This window comes from Episyrphus balteatus, chromosome 2 (genome assembly GCF_945859705.1).
Source record: "Episyrphus balteatus chromosome 2, idEpiBalt1.1, whole genome shotgun sequence".
Lineage (NCBI taxonomy): Eukaryota > Metazoa > Arthropoda > Insecta > Diptera > Syrphidae > Episyrphus > Episyrphus balteatus.
This window is the reverse complement of record NC_079135.1, coordinates 95,143,631-95,164,702: the sequence shown is the minus strand read 5'-3', so window position 1 is coordinate 95,164,702 and position 21,072 is coordinate 95,143,631. Positions and strand designations below refer to the sequence as shown.

The 21,072-nt window shown below is 28.4% G+C and overlaps 1 protein-coding gene across 1 annotated transcript; it reads left to right on the top strand.

Moving 5' to 3' along the window:
- Window positions 1-7,522: 7,522 nt before the first annotated feature.
- Window positions 7,523-16,668, top strand: LOC129908989 (fatty acyl-CoA reductase wat-like). The gene is made up of 11 exons (XM_055985865.1): window positions 7,523-7,668; window positions 7,746-7,873; window positions 12,340-12,645; window positions 12,716-12,807; window positions 12,903-13,012; window positions 13,077-13,160; window positions 13,219-13,336; window positions 15,768-15,939; window positions 16,014-16,204; window positions 16,280-16,429; window positions 16,501-16,668. The coding sequence occupies exons 1-11, from the start codon at window positions 7,617-7,619 to the stop codon at window positions 16,595-16,597; spliced, it is 1,500 nt and encodes a 499-aa protein (XP_055841840.1). The 5' UTR covers window positions 7,523-7,616; the 3' UTR covers window positions 16,598-16,668.
- The last annotated feature ends 4,404 nt before the right edge of the window (window positions 16,669-21,072 follow it).

Sequence of the window (21,072 nt, the reverse complement as noted above, 5' to 3'; positions counted from 1 at the left end):
GGTCCCATTTAAATTTCGTTCAGTTATAGCCATAGGAACTATTAGAAAAACCATAAAACCCAGTTTTGGTCTATGGAAGTCGGTTTTGTTTTTTGATAAAAAAGATTATATAAAGAGCAAACAAAATGTTAAGAAGTAATAGATAAGTACATATTTGAGGAAAATGATATTCCGATTTAGGATGATCCTAAGAATCAGTTAAGATTCTTAATTTCTTCTATTGCACCGTCCACTTGCACCTTTTATCAACTTAATTCGAACTTTAATCCTTCTTAAAAAAAAGAATGTCAAAACTCTTTATTTACTGTATTAACAGTATTATATTGTATGAATTTTTTTTTTAATAAACACTTGTTAAAAATATTTTCTTTAATTCTATTCTTAAAAATTGTTAAGTTATCAAATAGATATTCCAACACTAAAAACTCGCATTGTTTATAGTCTTATCATTAAAAATTCCTTATTATGTATGTATTATGAGCCTACACTGAGTGAAAAAATAAATTGAAGTTGAAACGTCGTTGTTTCAAAATTGAACTACTTTGATTTATGTGACTTTAAGATACGAAACCATCAAAAATTAACCTATTTTTCACGTTGATATTTTAAAATGTCCATCTTCAACGCAAAATCATTCCGAATAATAGTTAAATCAATGACCCGTATAAACTTAGCATGACAACTTTTGAAAAGTTAATTTTTTTTTGGCTCAGTAATTGCCGCATAATTGCCGTGTTTATGCCGTGAAGTCAAAAAAATTGCCGCGCGCTTAGTTTGGTCAGAATCGGTAAACCAAGTTTGTCATGCTAACTTTATATAAAGTTAGCATGACAAATTTTAATTTTTGATCAATTTAAATTTTTTTTTCGCTAATTATTTAAAGTTTAATTGCCGTAATTATGCCGTGAAATCGAAAATAATATATCTCTTTTGGTTTTCTCAAAAAAAAATAAAATGTATTTTTTGTTAACCCTATTCCATATAAAGTTAAGATGACACACCCTGTATTTCTTAAATCCTTGATCAATTTTTAATTTTTTTTGGCCAATTAATTGCCGCATTGGGTTAATATAAAAACTGCAAACTCAAAAAAATTGCCGCGCTTTTGGTTTTTTCAAAAAAAATTAAAAACTGTTTTTGGCCTCATATCGTATAAAGTTAGCATGACAAACCATCTATTTCTTAAATCCTTGGTCAATTTGAAAATTTTTTTGGCCAATTAATTGCCGCATTGGGTTAATATAAAAACTGCAAACTCAAAAAAATTGCCGCGCTTTTGGTTTTTTCAAAAAAAATTAAAAACTGTTTTTGGCCTCATATCGTATAAAGTTAGCATGACAAACCATCTATTTCTTAAATCCTTGGTCAATTTGAAAATTTTTTTGGCCAATTAATTGCCGCATTGGGTTAATATAAAAACTGCAAACTCAAAAAAATTGCCGCGCTTTTGGTTTTTTCAAAAAAAATTAAAAACTGTTTTTGGCCTCATATCGTATAAAGTTAGCATGACAAACCATCTATTTCTTAAATCCTTGGTCAATTTGAAAATTTTTTTGGCCAATTAATTGCCGCATTGGGTTAATATAAAAACTGCAAACTCAAAAAAATTGCCGCGCTTTTTGTTTTTTCAAAAAAAATTAAAAACTGTTTTTGGCCTCATATCGTATAAAGTTAGCATGACAAACCATCTATTTCTTAAATCCTTGGTCAATTTGAAAATTTTTTTGGCCAATTAATTGCCGCATTGGGTTAATATAAAAACTGCAAACTCAAAAAAATTGCCGCGCTTTTGGTTTTTTCAAAAAAAATTAAAAACTGTTTTTGGCCTCATATCGTATAAAGTTAGCATGACAAACCATCTATTTCTTAAATCCTTGGTCAATTTGAAAATTTTTTTGGCCAATTAATTGCCGCATTGGGTTAATATAAAAACTGCAAACTCAAAAAAATTGCCGCGCTTTTGGTTTTTTCAAAAAAAATTAAAAACTGTTTTTGGCCTCATATCGTATAAAGTTAGCATGACAAACCATCTATTTCTTAAATCCTTGGTCAATTTGAAAATTTTTTTGGCCAATTAATTGCCGCATTGGGTTAATATAAAAACTGCAAACTCAAAAAAATTGCCGCGCTTTTTGTTTTTTCAAAAAAAATTAAAAACTGTTTTTGGCCTCATATCGTATAAAGTTAGCATGACAAACCATCTATTTCTTAAATCCTTGGTCAATTTGAAAATTTTTTTGGCCAATTAATTGCCGCATTGGGTTAATATAAAAACTGCAAACTCAAAAAAATTGCCGCGCTTTTGGTTTTTTCAAAAAAAATTAAAAACTGTTTTTGGCCTCATATCGTATAAAGTTAGCATGACAAACCATCTATTTCTTAAATCCTTGGTCAATTTGAAAATTTTTTTGGCCAATTAATTGCCGCATTGGGTTAATATAAAAACTGCAAACTCAAAAAAATTGCCGCGCTTTTGGTTTTTTCAAAAAAAATTAAAAACTGTTTTTGGCCTCATATCGTATAAAGTTAGCATGACAAACCATCTATTTCTTAAATCCTTGGTCAATTTGAAAATTTTTTTGGCCAATTAATTGCCGCATTGGGTTAATATAAAAACTGCAAACTCAAAAAAATTGCCGCGCTTTTGGTTTTTTCAAAAAAAATTAAAAACTGTTTTTGGCCTCATATCGTATAAAGTTAGCATGACAAACCATCTATTTCTTAAATCCTTGGTCAATTTGAAAATTTTTTTGGCCAATTAATTGCCGCATTGGGTTAATATAAAAACTGCAAACTCAAAAAAATTGCCGCGCTTTTTGTTTTTTCAAAAAAAATTAAAAACTGTTTTTGGCCTCATATCGTATAAAGTTAGCATGACAAACCATCTATTTCTTAAATCCTTGGTCAATTTGAAAATTTTTTTGGCCAATTAATTGCCGCATTGGGTTAATATAAAAACTGCAAACTCAAAAAAATTGCCGCGCTTTTGGTTTTTTCAAAATAAATTAAAAACTGTTTTTGGCCTCATATCGTATAAAGTTAGCATGACAAACCATCTATTTCTTAAATCCTTGGTCAATTTGAAAATTTTTTTGGCCAATTAATTGCCGCATTGGGTTAATATAAAAACTGCAAACTCAAAAAAATTGCCGCGCTTTTGGTTTTTTCAAAAAAAATTAAAAACTGTTTTTGGCCTCATATCGTATAAAGTTAGCATGACAAACCATCTATTTCTTAAATCCTTGGTCAATTTGAAAATTTTTTTGGCCAATTAATTGCCGCATTGGGTTAATATAAAAACTGCAAACTCAAAAAAATTGCCGCGCTTTTGGTTTTTTCAAAAAAAATTAAAAACTGTTTTTGGCCTCATATCGTATAAAGTTAGCATGACAAACCATCTATTTCTTAAATCCTTGGTCAATTTGAAAATTTTTTTGGCCAATTAATTGCCGCATTGGGTTAATATAAAAACTGCAAACTCAAAAAAATTGCCGCGCTTTTGGTTTTTTCAAAAAAAATTAAAAACTGTTTTTGGCCTCATATCGTATAAAGTTAGCATGACAAACCATCTATTTCTTAAATCCTTGGTCAATTTGAAAATTTTTTTGGCCAATTAATTGCCGCATTGGGTTAATATAAAAACTGCAAACTCAAAAAAATTGCCGCGCTTTTGGTTTTTTCAAAAAAAATTAAAAACTGTTTTTGGCCTCATATCGTATAAAGTTAGCATGACAAACCATCTATTTCTTAAATCCTTGGTCAATTTGAAATTTTTTTTGGCCAATTAATTGCCGCATTGGGTTAATATAAAAACTGCAAACTCAAAAAAATTGCCGCGCTTTTGGTTTTTTCAAAAAAAATTAAAAACTGTTTTTGGCCTCATATCGTATAAAGTTAGCATGACAAACCATCTATTTCTTAAATCCTTGGTCAATTTGAAAATTTTTTTGGCCAATTAATTGCCGCATTGGGTTAATATAAAAACTGCAAACTCAAAAAAATTGCCGCGCTTTTGGTTTTTTCAAAAAAAATTAAAAACTGTTTTTGGCCCTATATCGTATAAAGTTAGCATGACAAACCATCTATTTCTCAAATCCTTGGTCAATTTTAAAAATTTTTTGGCTAATTAATTGCCGCATTGGGTCAATATAAAAACCGCAAACTCAAAAAAATTGATGCGCTCTTGGTTTTTTTTGCAAAAAAGTTTAAGTTTATTATTTGAGTCACTTTCCATATAAAGTTAGCAGGGCATACCCTCTGTTTGTTAAATCGCTGATTAAAATTTAATTTTTTTTTTTTGCGAAATAATTGCCACACTTGGTTTTTTTGTAAAATGCAAACTCGAAATTCTTTTTGGCCAGTTTTTTATTCAAAGTAAAGGAAAAAAAAACTACTATTTTTTATGTAACTACATTCTTTGTTAAGTGGTTCCTATAAAGTCATACAAAAAAACATTTTTGTTTACAATGTAAGGTGTTCTTGAATTTTGTAGGTCAATCACATACACCATTTATTATTGTACTATTGTACATTCTAGGACATAGATTTTTTTAACTGAGTGATAGTATGATAGACAGGATGTCGGCCTCTTACACGACGTACATGAGTTCGAGTACGGTGATGGGAACGAGTTTTTTTTTTTTTATTTATTTTTTTTATTTTTTTTTTAATTTTAATTTAACATAATTTGTATTCCAATAACTATTTTTATTGTTAAAGCGATATTCCAATGACTTGTTTTCAATAACAAGTATTGGAAGGATGGGTTTTTAAGTGGCAACAACAACTCACTGCTCATAAAGCAAAGTATCTAAGTATTAATATTTTAAGCATTTCTAAAATTGTAATAAACGAGAAAAAAATCTCTGCGAGGACGTAATATATAATTGCTTCTATTATAATAAAAGTAATAATAGTCTTTAATAGCTGTTATTGGGATGGACGTCTGTAACGTTATTCTGTTAGCCAGTGAAATGTTAATTGCTCAAACGAAAAATTACTATCTTATAAGTTATAATATATGTAATAGGTAGCTACCTGTTATTCGGATGGAAATAATCTGCTTTATCGAAAAAATGGGCCTAATAATACGAGTTAATTTGAAACTCGGTGAAACGCAAATTAGTCAATCGAAAAGTACAAATGCACCTACCGAAAAATATTTTCTTTTTCCATATCTCTTTTACCTATATCAGGAAAATATAAAATCAGGGAAAATACATCAAAAATTGTGCTCGTCAGAAAATAAATTCCATAACAAGTGGCGAGTATGAAATCAAAATGGCTTTAACACTAATTTTTAGCAAAAAGTATGTTTTGCAACAGTTAGAGTGTAAACTCCGATTAATTTTATAGAAAATTCCGAAATTTCATTCAAAGTTGTGTTTTACACATGATTTTTTGCAAAAAGTATGTTTTGCAACAGTAAGAGTGTAAACTCCGATTAATTTTATAGAAAATTCCGAAATTTCATTCAAAGTTGTGTTTGACACATGATTTTTTGCTAAAAGTATGTTTTGCAACAGTTAGAGTGTAAACTCCGATTAATTTTATAGAAAATTCCGAAATTTCATTCAAAGTTGTGTTTGACGCATGATTTTTTGCTAAAAGTATGTTTTGCAAAAGAAACAGTGTAAACTCCGATTAATTTTATAGAAAATTCCGAAATTTCATTCAAAGTTGCGTTTGACACATGATTTTTTGCTAAAAGTATGTTTTGCAACAGTTAGAGGCCAAAAACAGTTTTTAATTTTTTTTGAAAAAACCAAAAGCGCGGCAATTTTTTTGAGTTTGCAGTTTTTATATTAACCCAATGCGGCAATTAATTGGCCAAAAAAATTTTCAAATTGACCAAGGATTTAAGAAATAGATGGTTTGTCATGCTAACTTTATACGATATGAGGCCAAAAACAGTTTTTAATTTTTTTTGAAAAAACCAAAAGCGCGGCAATTTTTTTGAGTTTGCAGTTTTTATATTAACCCAATGCGGCAATTAATTGGCCAAAAAAATTTTCAAATTGACCAAGGATTTAAGAAATAGATGGTTTGTCATGCTAACTTTATACGATATGAGGCCAAAAACAGTTTTTAATTTTTTTTGAAAAAACCAAAAGCGCGGCAATTTTTTTGAGTTTGCAGTTTTTATATTAACCCAATGCGGCAATTAATTGGCCAAAAAAATTTTCAAATTGACCAAGGATTTAAGAAATAGATGGTTTGTCATGCTAACTTTATACGATATGAGGCCAAAAACAGTTTTTAATTTTTTTTGAAAAAACCAAAAGCGCGGCAATTTTTTTGAGTTTGCAGTTTTTATATTAACCCAATGCGGCAATTAATTGGACAAAAAAATTTTCAAATTGACCAAGGATTTAAGAAATAGATGGTTTGTCATGCTAACTTTATACGATATGAGGCCAAAAACAGTTTTTAATTTTTTTTTGAAAAAACAAAAAGCGCGGCAATTTTTTTGAGTTTGCAGTTTTTATACTAACCCAATGCGGCAATTAATTGGCCAAAAAAATTTTCAAATTGACCAAGGATTTAAGAAATAGATGGTTTGTCATGCTAACTTTATACGATATGAGGCCAAAAACAGTTTTTAATTTTTTTTGAAAAAACCAAAAGCGCGGCAATTTTTTTGAGTTTGCAGTTTTTATATTAACCCAATGCGGCAATTAATTGGCCAAAAAAATTTTCAAATTGACCAAGGATTTAAGAAATAGATGGTTTGTCATGCTAATTTTATACGATATGAGGCCAAAAACAGTTTTTAATTTTTTTTGAAAAAACCAAAAGCGCGGCAATTTTTTTGAGTTTGCAGTTTTTATATTAACCCAATGCGGCAATTAATTGGCCAAAAAAAATTAAAAATTGACCAAGGATTTAAGAAATACAGGGTGTGTCATCTTAACTTTATATGGAATAGGGTTAACAAAAAATACATTTTATTTTTTTTTGAGAAAACCAAAAGAGATATATTATTTTCGATTTCACGGCATAATTACGGCAATTAAACTTTAAATAATTAGCGAAAAAAAAATTTAAATTGATCAAAAATTAAAATTTGTCATGCTAACTTTATATAAAGTTAGCATGACAAACTTGGTTTACCGATTCTGACCAAACTAAGCGCGCGGCAATTTTTTTTGACTTCACGGCATAAACACGGCAATTATGCGGCAATTACTGAGCCAAAAAAAAATTAACTTTTCAAAAGTTGTCATGCTAAGTTTATACGGGTTAAATCAATGTGATTTTCATTGATTTCACGTTGTTTTATGGTGGCTTTTCCCTCAGTGTATATCTACCTGAACTTAAACAAAAACTATTATTTTTCATTAATGCTCTTGAATGTAAATTATATTTAACTCATAATGTTAGCACCGAACGAATGCAATAGGAAGCGAATTGTTTATAATGCATTTTCGCTTAAATAACTACGCGTAATAGAAAAACTTACGAAATAAAAAAAAAAAAAATTCATAAATTAATGTAATTTTATAAATTTTGCTGACACTAAATTTAGTAGTTATTGTGTCTTTCATGGCGAAGTATTAATACTTACAATTAGAGGAGTTTTATTTTGAAAAAAAAAAAAAAACAAAAAATTCAAGATGATAGCTGATTTTTATAAACAATCTGATATTTTTATTACTGGTGGTTCTGGTAAGACATACATAACAACAGTGTCTTAAAACATGGATTTTTGGATTAAAATTTAATTGATAAAATATTATTTATAGGTGTTGTTGGAAAAGCTGCAATTGAAAAAATTCTTCGATCATGTGATGTGAAAAATATATTTATATTGCTGAGACCAAAGAGAGGCCAAACACCAGAGACACGTTTAGAAGAAGTTAAAAATTCAAGGGTAAGTACTTATAAGGAGTACTTTAGTTTTAATTTATTGGATAAAACCGTTGGAGCCCTCTATTGACTTCAAAGATTATTCGCAATCGTAAGCTTATTACTTCATTTCCTCAAAGGACGAGACTAGCAAAGTGCCTCTGGTTTTTATCTAATAGCTAATTTTTAATCAATCAAGAAGTCGTAGTATCCCAATTTTATTTATTATTTTTAATTACTCTTCTAAGGGTAAGGTCCTTATGCACTAATGTAATTTATTATGATTATGAATATTTTAACAAACCAGACATCAAAAAACTTAAAATTCAAGGAAACAAGTCGATACGACACAGTTTAAAATGTTTGTTTTTTACGTTCTATTGATTAAATCTTTAATGATAAACAGGTATGTATGTATAAATGAAAGGGTATTATTGTTCTGTAAATAATACTTGAATTCTATTAGCATACATTTTATAGTTACTGCAAATCGGTACTAGTGTACCTTTAATATTTTTAAATCATTCAAAACTTTTTTATAGGCGAGTAAAAACTTGGCTGATATTTGATTTGTATGATACCGTTAGAGGGAAATAAGATCCGAACAAGAAATATTTACTTTTTGACTAGTGAAATCGAACGGGGCAGAAAAAAATCGAATTCCTTGTTCGATTTCACTTGTCAAAAAGTTTTTTTTTATAGAAATCAAAGTATATTTTTATAATTGTTTTTTTGTGCGCTGAGCTCGAATCTGAAGTCAGAAAAATTCTATCACATCACGTTTTTGACATATTACCATGCCAAAAATCAGAAAAAGAGTGTTTGTGACGTTCAAAATTCAATATCTCAAAAACTTTTCACGTTAGAGCTATTTTAGTGCTTGATTTAAATTAATGGTCAATGACCATTAGAAAAGTATAATTTGGTTTCTATGGAAAATTATTTCTCGCCAATATTACTGTCATTAACTAAAAATCAATCTTAAAAATCGTTTTTTTTTTCAATTTTTCTCAATATTTTCTAAAACAAAAGTATAGTTTTTCCACACAATCTTTAAAAAACGGTTTTAAGCTAAATAATTGCATTCCAAACTTTTCAAAAACTAAAAATTTTTTCGGTAACTTTTTTGATTGAAAAATAAGCTATTTTTTCAAATTAAATTCGTAAAAAATCCAAAAATTAACTTTTTGCTCAATGAACATTTTTAATAGATAGAAAACATAACAAAGTAATTTTTAACCAAGTTTTGTTAAAATCCAACTATTTTTGTAAAAGATAAAAATTAAAAATCAAAAAATCGTATTTTTGCATTTTTTCAATATTTTTGAGGTTATAGAAAAAAATTGTTTGAGTAAAAGTTGTAGACATTTATACTACCTACAACTTTTGCATTTGACTTTTTTTGATAGGACGTCTAATTTTGACAGAAATCGTAAAAAAGCACGATTTTTGACACCCACCCCACTTTTTCGCCCACCCACCCCCTTTCCCCCAATTTTTTTTTGGGCAATTTATTTTTCCCCTTTCATAAACCATTTATCCTAAATTTTCCCACCACCCATATGCTGCTAAAATTTTTTTTTATTTTAAAAAATTATTGGCACTGGTCTATATCTACAATAGAAATTATAACGTCATTATCTCCTTTATGATATATGAACCCAAAGCCACTTACTTCATTTTAAGATATCTCGGGCAATATCAAAGATATAGGAAAGATTTGAAAAGTTCTTGAAAAAAGGAAAATTGTTCTTATAGAGACCGTTACTAAATATCTTCTAACAATTTTCCTTATATTTAAGAATAAGGTCCGAAGTAGTAAAAAAAAAACGTTTTTTTTGCATTTTCTAACGGTAATATTTCAAAAACGGGAGCTGATCAATTTTTTCTCGGATTTGAGTTCTGCATACAGAAAACCTTCAGGAAAGTATATTTTTGTTTCGGTAACAGAACCCTTGTTAACCAGTGTAATGAGCTGAAAATAAGTTCTTCAGGGTTGCCTATAGCTAAAGCCTGGCCTTATTGTGCTAAATATTGGATTTTATGACTGTCTATTTTCGTCTCGGCTCAATTATAGGGTCTTCAGGTTTAAGTAGGGCTTATAGATAAAAAATATCCTCATCTGGCATTAAATCATACCTTTGCTTCATATTTATTGTCAATTATATTCTCGATGGAATTGAAAAATTGTGTTGACTTAACTCCTTAGAGCCATTCAATCTCCAATATGAATTAAGTTTAGAAAAATCTTTGTTTTCATTGAAAACAAAGTTTAATTGATAAAGGAAAGTTGGAACTACCAAATGAGAGCTAATATAATATACTGTAGAAAAAAGGCTATTTTTTGTTCTGTCTCCCTCTTAACTTAACCCCTTTGGATCAATTTTTGTATTCGAAAGTTAAAAATTAATGCAAATACAAAGGAGTAAAGTCAACTTACGCACTTAATACCACACTATTTTAAAAATGTTTGACTTAAACCCTTTGTACCGAATCATTTCTAACGGAAGGGGATATTCTAGATCTATGGCGATAAGACGAAACCAAAGAGAAAAAAAAAAAAACTGACTGAAGTTGCTGGGATATCGTCTGAGAGAGTAACTTCGTCCCATAGGTAAGCTACGTAAGCATAAACAACGCTCTCATAGCAGCATTAATGACCTTACTAAAAAATCCCGTAAAAAAAATTAAATATTTCATTAAAAAATCTAAACGTTAATATAGGAAAAAAAAGTTGTGTTATTCACATGGCTCTAAAATCTTAGACATGAACATTTTTAAAATTTAGACTAATTTAGACTGATTTAGAAAATCAGTGAATTGTCATAAAAAGTCAAGCTATTTCATTCTTTAGTCAGCGACACACTTTTATTTTACTACCCTCAGGGTTCACTGTGGTGTATGTGTGATATTTTTTTATTAAACAATTTTAACAAAAAATTCAAATTGATTCTTGTACAATTAATAGCAACGTAATGAGGGAAAGTTGTTCTTATTGACCTTTCAAATGGTTTGAACGATCATACAAAAAAAACTATCCTAAAACAACTTTTCGAGAACTCGATTTCAACAAACATTTAATTAATAACAAAGTTGAAATGGAGAGCTCTTACTGATTTTACATAATCTTAAGGTTTTTGGACGTGATAACGTCTTATAAATCGATGAACCATTGCAGCCAACACAAAAAAGTGACGCTATTTTCTCCCGTTCCACTCTCGCACTTTCGCAGTGCGGCAAAAAATTTCAATTCAAAATTAAAAATAAACTATGCATACATGTGCAAAAATTGGAATCGTTTAGTGAATTTTGACTGAATAACGGAAGAAACAAGTTTAAAAAAAACACGTTTTTTGACTGTTTTTAACCAATTTTCATCGTTTTTTATTTTTATCTTTTTTTCTTTATTAGATACAGGAATAAAGTATATAGAATAATGATAGACCATGACCACGACTATATGTGTGCGAAGTTTCAACCACAATTTTGAGATAACGGTAGAATTCAACAGATTATAACTTTTGACCAAGAGCAGATAGACATTTTATTAAACTTTTATGAGCGTCCTGATACAATTACCTTTCATACAAGCTACACTATGTTAAATCAAGAAACTTGCGAAAAACCTCAAAACACCAGTGGAGATCTGTTGCCCCCCGAGCAGCCACCAGTGTAGGAAGTATCGTAATCTCAGTCTGGAAATTCGACATGGTTGACTTTAAAAAATTCTAACTTCTTTTGTAGGAATCTTTGAAATGAGATTGTTACGTCATATGAAAAGTGAAATAATAAGCTTTTACATGGTATAAAATTTTGTATAGGTTGTCAAACAAAAAAATTGATTCCATAGCGTGAAGACATAAAAATAAATGTTTTTTTGCTTTTTTTTAATGAAATTTGATCGAGTTCAAAAAATTCTAGCTCTTTTTGTAGATGCCTCATAGACCCGATCGATATATATATTTTGAGTTTAGACAATAAGCTTTCAGATGGTATAAAATTTTGTATAGGCTGTTAGGGAAAAAATGGAATTAATGTCGTGAGAATATAAAAATTCATGTTTTTTTTGTTTTTTTTTGATGAAAATGATTGTTTTCAATAAATTACTTTTATACTTTTTGCGCATTGTAAAAATTTAAAAGTGGTTTTATTCTTAAGAAGAAATACTTGGCTTTTAAATTGCATAATTTTTTTTGTAAGCTTTTAAAATAAAAAAAAATAATATAATAAGAAAATAAAAAAGGTATTTTTTAGCTTTTTCTTGTAAATTATGATTGTTTGAAAAAAGTAAACGCTTCAATTAACTCATTTTAAACGAAAGCACACAACCTGTTTTCTGCCGACGTTATCACGTAAAATCATCGTCCGTAAACCGGCTTTAAAGACAACCTCTTTTTTTTTTTTGGTTTTTAATTTTCAAAAGCAAATAAACCAATAAAAATGTACTTATTTTATGAAATTATTATTTGATTTTTTCCTACAATCTTACAGATCTTCAATGTTCTTAAAGAACAAAAGCCAAATGAATTAGATAAACTTGTAGTTATTCCCGGCGATATAACTGTAGAAGGGCTTGGTATTTCTTCGGAAAATAAGCTACTATTACAAAACGTATCAATCTTCATAAATTCAGCTGCAACAACACGATTTGATGAACCAATACGAAGAGCAATTGAAATTAATGTCAAGTCAACTCTTGTAGCACTGAAATTGGCTGAAACATTGTCAAATCTAAAAATATTTCTTCATGTTTCAACATTCTTTTGTAATCCTTTTGTTAATTTTCTGGAAACTAAAGTAAGTGTGAATTATATGATTTTTTTTAAGAAGTACAAAAAGAAAACTAAAAATATAATTTTTAAATAAGATGTATCCAGCCGTTTTCGACTGGAGGATAGCGTTGAAAACACTTGATTTACCAGAAGAAGTCGATTCAAATTTAGCTGCAGTAACCGATAAGTGAGTACGTCTGATAAATTTTTTCCCCATTTCAGAACGAAATACCTACTTAATGGAATTTTCAATAAAAAAAATATCATTACCTTTATTTTTAGATTAACTGCAGGCTTTCCAAATACTTATGTGTTCACTAAGCATCTTGCAGAACAATTGGTCAATGATTACCGAACAAAACTGCCAGTTGCAATTTTCAGACCTTCCATTGGTGAGATTTCCTATTTTTGAAAGTAAATTTTATTTTCACAAAATTAATAGATTTGTTTCTTAAGTTGTTGGAGCCCTTCAAGAACCTGAGCCAGGATTTACAGAAACAATGACTGGAGTTATGGGTCTTTTCGTTGTTTGGGGAACAGGTATTATTTGTACTAAAATAAATTGATTTGTACTACATGAATTTATTGTTATCTTTAGGCTTTATTCAAGTTCTGTTGTGTAGTAAGAAGTCTGTTTTAGACTTCACACCTTTGGATATGACAACTAAACTAATGATTATGTTCATAGCAAATACGGGACAGTTGAAAAAGAAAACGTAAGTTAATTTATGGGAAACCGAAATATTCGAAAGGACTGGTAGGTTAAAAGTTACATATTGCGACTCAAAATATGCGAGAAATATGTATAATGTTTTTGACGACTATTAAAGTCACAATACTTCTTATCTGATCACTTACATATATTTCGTATTGAAAGAACTGTCATGAAACTTTTAAGGGAATAGTTTTATCGGTTAAATGAGTTCTATGCTTTTTATAAGTAAACAGCAACAACCTTTCAACGAATTTGTGAAAAAAATCTTATTTTAAAAATAAAAACTGTTTGAAAAACATGTTGTCTATTTTCGTAAAATCTTCTGAATCGAATTTGAAGCTTAAAAGTTTTTTGCGAAAAGCTTATTGCATTTTTTTAATTTTAAAATTAAGATCCATATCATGCTAATGTTGGAGTCTTGAAACGGGGTGGAGTTTTAAAACGGATGTAGTCTGATACATTAATGTATCAGGAACTATTTTGTCTTAGTTGTAAAAAGAATAGAGACGAATAGAGACAAGTTTTGCAAGCTTGCACTTGCACACTTGGACACTAGTGTCCATTTCGGGGAGTTGAGAAATATCACTAAAAACGATCATCACCGACTGGGGTAGTGTTTTTTTATAACAAAAGTGGAGATCTTATTTGGTCCTGTTCTTAAGGCTAGCGTTTGACCAGCTTTTACCTATATTAAACTTTTACAAGATTTAAAAAAAATTTAAAATTTTTAAATTTTTTAAAATCTTGTAAAAGTTTTATAATTTTCAAAAGAAGAATTTTGAAATTTTGTTTTAAATCTTGTAAAAGTTTAATATAAAAGTTGGTCAAACGCTAGCCTTAAGAACAGGACCAAATGAGATCTCCACTTTTGTTCTAAAAAAAAACTACCCCAGTCGGTGATGATCGGTTTTAGTGATATTTCTCAACTCCTGGTTGGTCACTAAATTTTTTCGTAATTTTGTTTCAAGATTTCGATTAAAAATGTCTTTAAAAAGGCATATCAATTTTTTTTTTTCGAAAAATGCTTGAAAAAATCTATTTACAAAAAATTAGGTACAACTTTTCTAGAAATTTTTTGACACACAAAAACTAAATGCACATTCTTGGTCTTTTATTTAAAGTTGCTTGGAATATTAAAGCTTTTTTTAGTTATTTATTCATAAAATAATGTTTTTAAGAAATTAAAAAAAAAATTAAAACAAAATTTAAAAAATATAAAATTTTGGTTTATGGTTACAAAAAAATTTGAAGATGTAGAGCCAGTAGAAGTTAGGTATAAGCCAAAAATAAATAAAAAAAAATGCGTTTTCCAAAGGAATAAAACAACATCCGAAATCAAATTACCCCCCAAAACAAGTATGCAGTTTTTTTTGATATATTAAGATGAATTTTTAGAAAACAAAATTTTCAAAATCGTTAGAGCCGTTTTTTATAAAACTAGTTTTTTAAAAATAATTTTTTGCAAAAAAAGTTTTATAATAAAATTGGTATACCATTTTGTAGAAATCACTAATTAACATCTATAACCAAAATTTCAAAAAAAATCAATGTCCCGTTTTCGAAAATTTGATTTTTCAAATTTTTTTTAAAAATCCAAAAATCAAAATTTTATTTTTTGCTTATATTAAAATTATATAATTGCTTTTTACAAAAAGTTTCGTTGAAATCGAATAAGCAGTTTCAGAGTAAATCGGATGTAAAAAAAAAAACGGTTCTAAGGCAGGTACCTACCGTTAATATTGATTTCCAAAAAAAATTTCATTAAAAGATAGACCTTAAAACTTACGTTTGAATTTTTTTTAACAAAATCGTTATAGCCATTTTCGAGTAAATTTAACTTAACTAAAATCGATATATGACAAGTACCGTTATTTTTGGTCCAAAAAAATTAATTCCAAATTTTTGCACGAATGCATTATTTGATATATAGTACCTATATCGCAAGTAAGAATGGTATGACAGTAAAAAGGTAATATTAATCGTCACATAAAAACAAAATTTCAATAAAATTAATTGGTGCACTTTCGAAAAATTGATTTTTGAAAAAACAAAATTTGAATTTTTATATTTTAATAAAAATATTTTTTTTTTTTTGAAACATTTTCTTGAATTTAATATTAGAAATACTAAACATTTTTTGAACAAAAATGTCGCTTAGGAGAGAGTCAGACATGAAGAAAACGTTACTATGTAGTATGTACCGTCCAAAATTTTCAACTTTTCCTAAGTTGCAGCCTAATTTTGTGGGGTTTTCCATCAGTAAAATTTGGTAAAGACAGACAGACAGAATTGCAGGACCCATTTTATTTTTGCATTCTTCATCATCGTTATGTCCTGCCTACCTCATTGTTATATCGAGTTTTCTACATGGCATACTTCATTTGTAAATCAAAATCTTTGAACAATTAGCTTGAAAGTTATTTTCTTTTTAGATTTGACGAAAAAATTCCAATTTTAATGTCCTCATCAAAAAATCTACTTTTCAATACTTTTGGTGAAATTGGAACAATGATATCGAAATTAGTTAAGGAGCATCCATATGAGAAATCATTTTGGATACCACATATAACACAAACAGGATGTGCATTTGTCTTTTACATTTATGTGAGTTTTTTTTTTGTTTGTTCTGTTTTTGAATTGTTAAAATACAACCTTTTAATTGTTTTTTTTTTTTTCAGTTTTTCCTCCTTCAATTGTTACCAGCATTTATATTTGACGCTCTCATGATGTTATTTCGCCGGAAACCTATGTTTATGAAACTTCAAAGAAGACTATTAATTAATTCTCAAGCATTGAGATTTTTCATTTCAACGGAATTTAATAGCGAAGGTACAAAAGATTTCCAAGAATATGTTAAAATAGGTAAAGGGTATGTTGTTTATTAAAAATTTTTAAATTCCTTGTTTTAATTTTTATTTTGTTGTTTTTTTTGTTTTTTTAATAGAACTGATTTCGATTTAACTGAGTTAGCAGCATGTTGCCTTACTAATGAAGGTATGATAAATGTACTTACTGTCATTATTAGAGGATGCCGAAAGTTTTTGCTTAATGAGGACGAATCAACTTTGTCACAATGCAGAACTAAGCTTAAGATGTAAGTTTCAATCTTTCCACAATTATTTTTTCAACATTTATTAACATTTAACATTTTTTTTTTTGTTATAGAAAACTGTTGCTGTACAGCATCTTACGTATTGCTGTAATGTTTGCTGTTGGATGTTACATCTATCGAAGAGTGATAAATTATTTTATAGAATCGTAAAGTTTTTATTAAATTAAAAATTTAAGAAAAAATAAATGTTAAATAAGAAAAAAAGCAAAAATACAATTTTTTATTTATTTTTTGGCCAATATTACTGTCATTTAGGGAAAAATCGGTCTTAAAAAAAAAAAACGTTTCTACTTATCTTCAATTTTTCACAATTAGCCCAGGGAAATTAGTAATTTAAATCGCATTTTTCGCGGGACAAAATTTTTTTCATGGAATGTGTTCGGGTGGTTGTCCTTATCATAAAAGTCAATTTGTTGGGATAATTGGAGGTTGGGAACAGCCGCCATCTTGGAAAAGAGATTGGTATCGTTTTTATTGAATAGCTCCATTGTTATTCATTTTAACAAAAAATGACAAAGGTAAGACTTATTTACAATAAAATTATCTAAGAAATGATATACAAAACAATTCCGTGAGTTGATTAAATAAAATTTTATAGTTGGTCAAAGTGCGGGTTTGTATCGCAAGGTTGGGACAAAATGACATTTTTTCATATATCTGACGAACTTTTGATTTGTTTGGATAATTCTTCATGAATGAATTGTAGTACTTATAATTACCTATAAAATGAGCCCACAATCGTTATTGTCGCCATCGTATTGTAGAAGTAATCTAACTCCGAATCTCTCCATGTACTAGTCAAAAGTAAGAAAAAAGCTGTTTTTTTGCTAGTAGGTCGAGAAAATTTTGGGAGTAGAGGTATAACCAAAATATAAGTACGCAGTTTTGCAGCCATATGCGTGTTAATGTCGATTTCAAAGGTCTGACAACTCTAATTTTGTGCTTTATACGGTTTTTGGGGGGGTAAATAACGTAAGTTTTCCAGTTAATGTGAATGGGCTAAATTTATACTATTTGAAATTATAAATATACAAGCTGATGCTCTATTATTTTTCCTAAATCTGAACACCCCAATCTTGAGGATGTGACCAATAGAACTATATATAAGCCGTTTATACGATTATGTTTTAGAAGCTTTTTTTGTTTAGATTTTTGTTTGTTTATTTGAATTGAAAAGCCTGATATGGTTAGTTAAAAAAGCTTATATCGTGAGTTCTATTAACCTCATAGCCAAGATTTAGGTGTCCAGATTTAGGAAAAATAATAGAGCATCAGCTTGTATATTTATAATTTCAAATAGTATAAATTTAGCCCATTCACATTAACTGGAAAACTTACGTTATTTAACCCCCCAAAAACCGTATAAAGCACAAAATTAGAGTTGTCAGACCTTCGAAATCGACATTAACACGCGTATGGCTGCAAAACTGCGTACTTATATTTTGGATATACCTCTACTCCCAAAATTTTCTCGGCCTACTAGCAAAAAAACAGCTTTTTTCTTACTTTTGACTAGTACATGGAGAGTTTCGGAGTTAGATTACTTCTACAATACCATGGTGACAATAACGATTGTGGGCTCATTTTATAGGTAATTATAAGTACTACAATTCATTCATGAAGAATTATCCAAACAAATCAAAAGTTCCTAAGATATATGAAAAAATGTCATTTTGTCCCAACCTTGCGATACAAACCCGCACTTTGACCAACTATAAAATTTTATTTAATCAACTCACGGAATTGTTTTGTATATCATTTCTTAGATAATTTTATTGTAAATAAGTCTTACCTTTAACATTTTTTGTTAAAATGAATACAAAATGGAGCTATTCAATAAAAACGATACCAATCTCTTTTCCAAGATGGCGGCTGTTCCCAACCTCCAATTATCCCAACAAATTGACTTTTATGATAAGGACAACCACCCGAACACTTTTCATGAAAAAAATTTTGTCCCGCGAAAAATGCGATTTCATGCCCATATTTTGACTAAATCCCCTGAGCTAAATATTTTCTGAATAAAATGTGTAGATAAACGGTTTTAATCTTAAGCACGGCATCTTAAGCTTTTTAAAAATAAAAATTATTTTCGGTAACTCTCTTGATTTAAAAACACTGGTCTGCAAAACTTAACTTTTTTTTCCTCCTTCAAATAATTTTTTAATATTATGAAAGACTAGACTTTCCTAAATTTAAATCTGGTTTCAGAAAAATTCTATCACGCATCATTTTTGTAAAAATGATTTTTGAAAAATGTGGGTAGTTTCTAAAAAATCACTCTTTGAGATTCATTTGAACTTGTATAAGATTACAACTATTTGTCGCATTGAGCTCAAATTTGAAGGAATTACTCCTCATAATATGACCTATCGATTGACACTAAATATGTCCTTTAACATTAATGTTTACTGATATTTTAAAATACTGATTGAAAAAACAAGCAGAAATATCCAAATCCTTCACTTTTTAGTAAATCCTACATGAACAAAAACACCTTAATTAAGGAAAATGTAAAATATCAATGCCCATTATATTTAAAAAGTCAAATATGTAAAGAAAACCGTAATAAAATACATTAAACAAAATTTGTACGTGTTTTGTAATTTTATATACTATTTTTCTATTTAAAAAATATCTTATTTGTAATAAACCAATCGTTAAACTGCCTTATAAAGCTTCAGATTTGTTTCTCTTAGAAACATATGTACATTTTTCTTACCTATAGTTTTTGATGTGTTGAGTTAGAATCCAAAGTCAAAAAAATTCTATCACCTCAGGATTTTGAAATATTCGCATTAAAGTATCACAAAATCAAATCAGTTTTTCTTTTAGAAAATCTCAAAAAACTACTATATCTCAAAAACCAGAGCTGACAGAAATTTTTTGAGTTCTAATTCAAAATTAGCACACTAAAGTCCATTAGAAAAGTATACTTTTGTTCTAGGGAGAAAGATATATTAATTTTTAGAGATCAGTTTCTTTATGGTAAGATATACCAAACCTACTAAACTTACTTAAATTAAAATATCTCGGAGATGGAAAGAGTTATTGAGAAGATTGAAACTGAATTTGAAAGAAAAAAATAAGTTCTTTCATAAAAGGTAACGATTTAAATTGAAAAAATTACATTATGCCAAAATATTTCTTTGAAAACATCAAAAAATGGGTTTTTGAGATTTTCTAACGGGAATATCTAAAAAACTTGACGTGCTAGGTCAATTCTGACATCGGATTCAGAGTCAGCATACACAAATCCTTTAGAAAAGTATAGTTTTATTTAAAGGACGATTCCCTTGCAGACCAGTGAAATTGGTTATTTTTTCATCTTGAATTTGTCAAAAATACAAAAATTAATATTTTACTGAAAAAAAAAGAAATATAAAAATAGCCAAGCTTTGTTAAAATCCAATTTTTTTTTTGTAAAAGATAACCATATTTTTGTCATATACAAATTTTGGAAAAGTTTAATTTTCTCGAAAACGGTTCCAATGATTTTATTAAAAATAATCACTGTGTACTGTGTTAAAAAATAAAAAAATCATAGTAATTACCTTGGAAGTGAACTTTAAATTGAAATTTATTTCTCGAGTAAAAAAATCATTACTTCCACAATTTATTACTGGTTTCGATGAATAAAAGCTTCTTTGATTTTAATAATTTTCTTATGACCCGTATGCATTGCGATTTGGATACGAATAATTTCTAAACGGTTAAAGCAATCAATTTGATGCCAATGAATTTTTTGTAGAACGTTTAAGCACCTACAAGAATACATCTTGTTAATTTGAATATAATGAAGTTTCAGTGAATTGGAAATTTTTTAAAAGTAAAAATTGTTTTTATAATTTTTTTAAACTTTGACCTAGAATATCTTTAGAATGGTTAGATTAATAAAAAAAAGTTAGCAAGACGTTTTTTGTGGAGCAATCTGTTTCCTACAAGAATATGTCATGCGCGTTTGATTATTATATTTTTTCAATTTGTTCCAAAATTAAGAACAAAAAACGAATTTTTAAAGATTTTCTCGATTTTTAGACTTCAAATATCTACTAAACGGTTAAATAACTGAAAAAAGTCTACAAGGCCTTTTTTGTGGAGCATTCAATTTTCTACAAGAATATGTTAAAGATTAGCTAAAAAGACAATTAATAAAAAACTGATTTTTTTTAGTAGCTTTATGTAAAAATAGAAAATTACGAAGCGGAGGACCTTCCCATTAATATAAAGAGCTCATATTTGGTGTGTATATTCTAGAGGTGTCTAGCAATCGGTTTTTCGGAGTACAAAATCGAAAAAACGAATTTCGATTTTTTTTTTTACCCACCCTAATGTACACATTGGGATACAAAATAATATATAAAAGTGGAAACCACGTTTTTTGGAAATGTTGTAAGTTTTCCTTTTTTTGTACATTAAGCGCCTTCATTATTTAGGACACACTTCTTAAACATGGTTCAATTTTAGTTTTGAGCTTGAAATTATGAACTTTGATGACCTCTGATCAATACGCCATATTCTGTAAATATTTTTAATTTTTTCTCAAAAATTTATTTAAACTGATCTAATGTGACAGGCATCATAGATACTTAAAATTTCTACTTTATATGACTTCAAAAATGAAG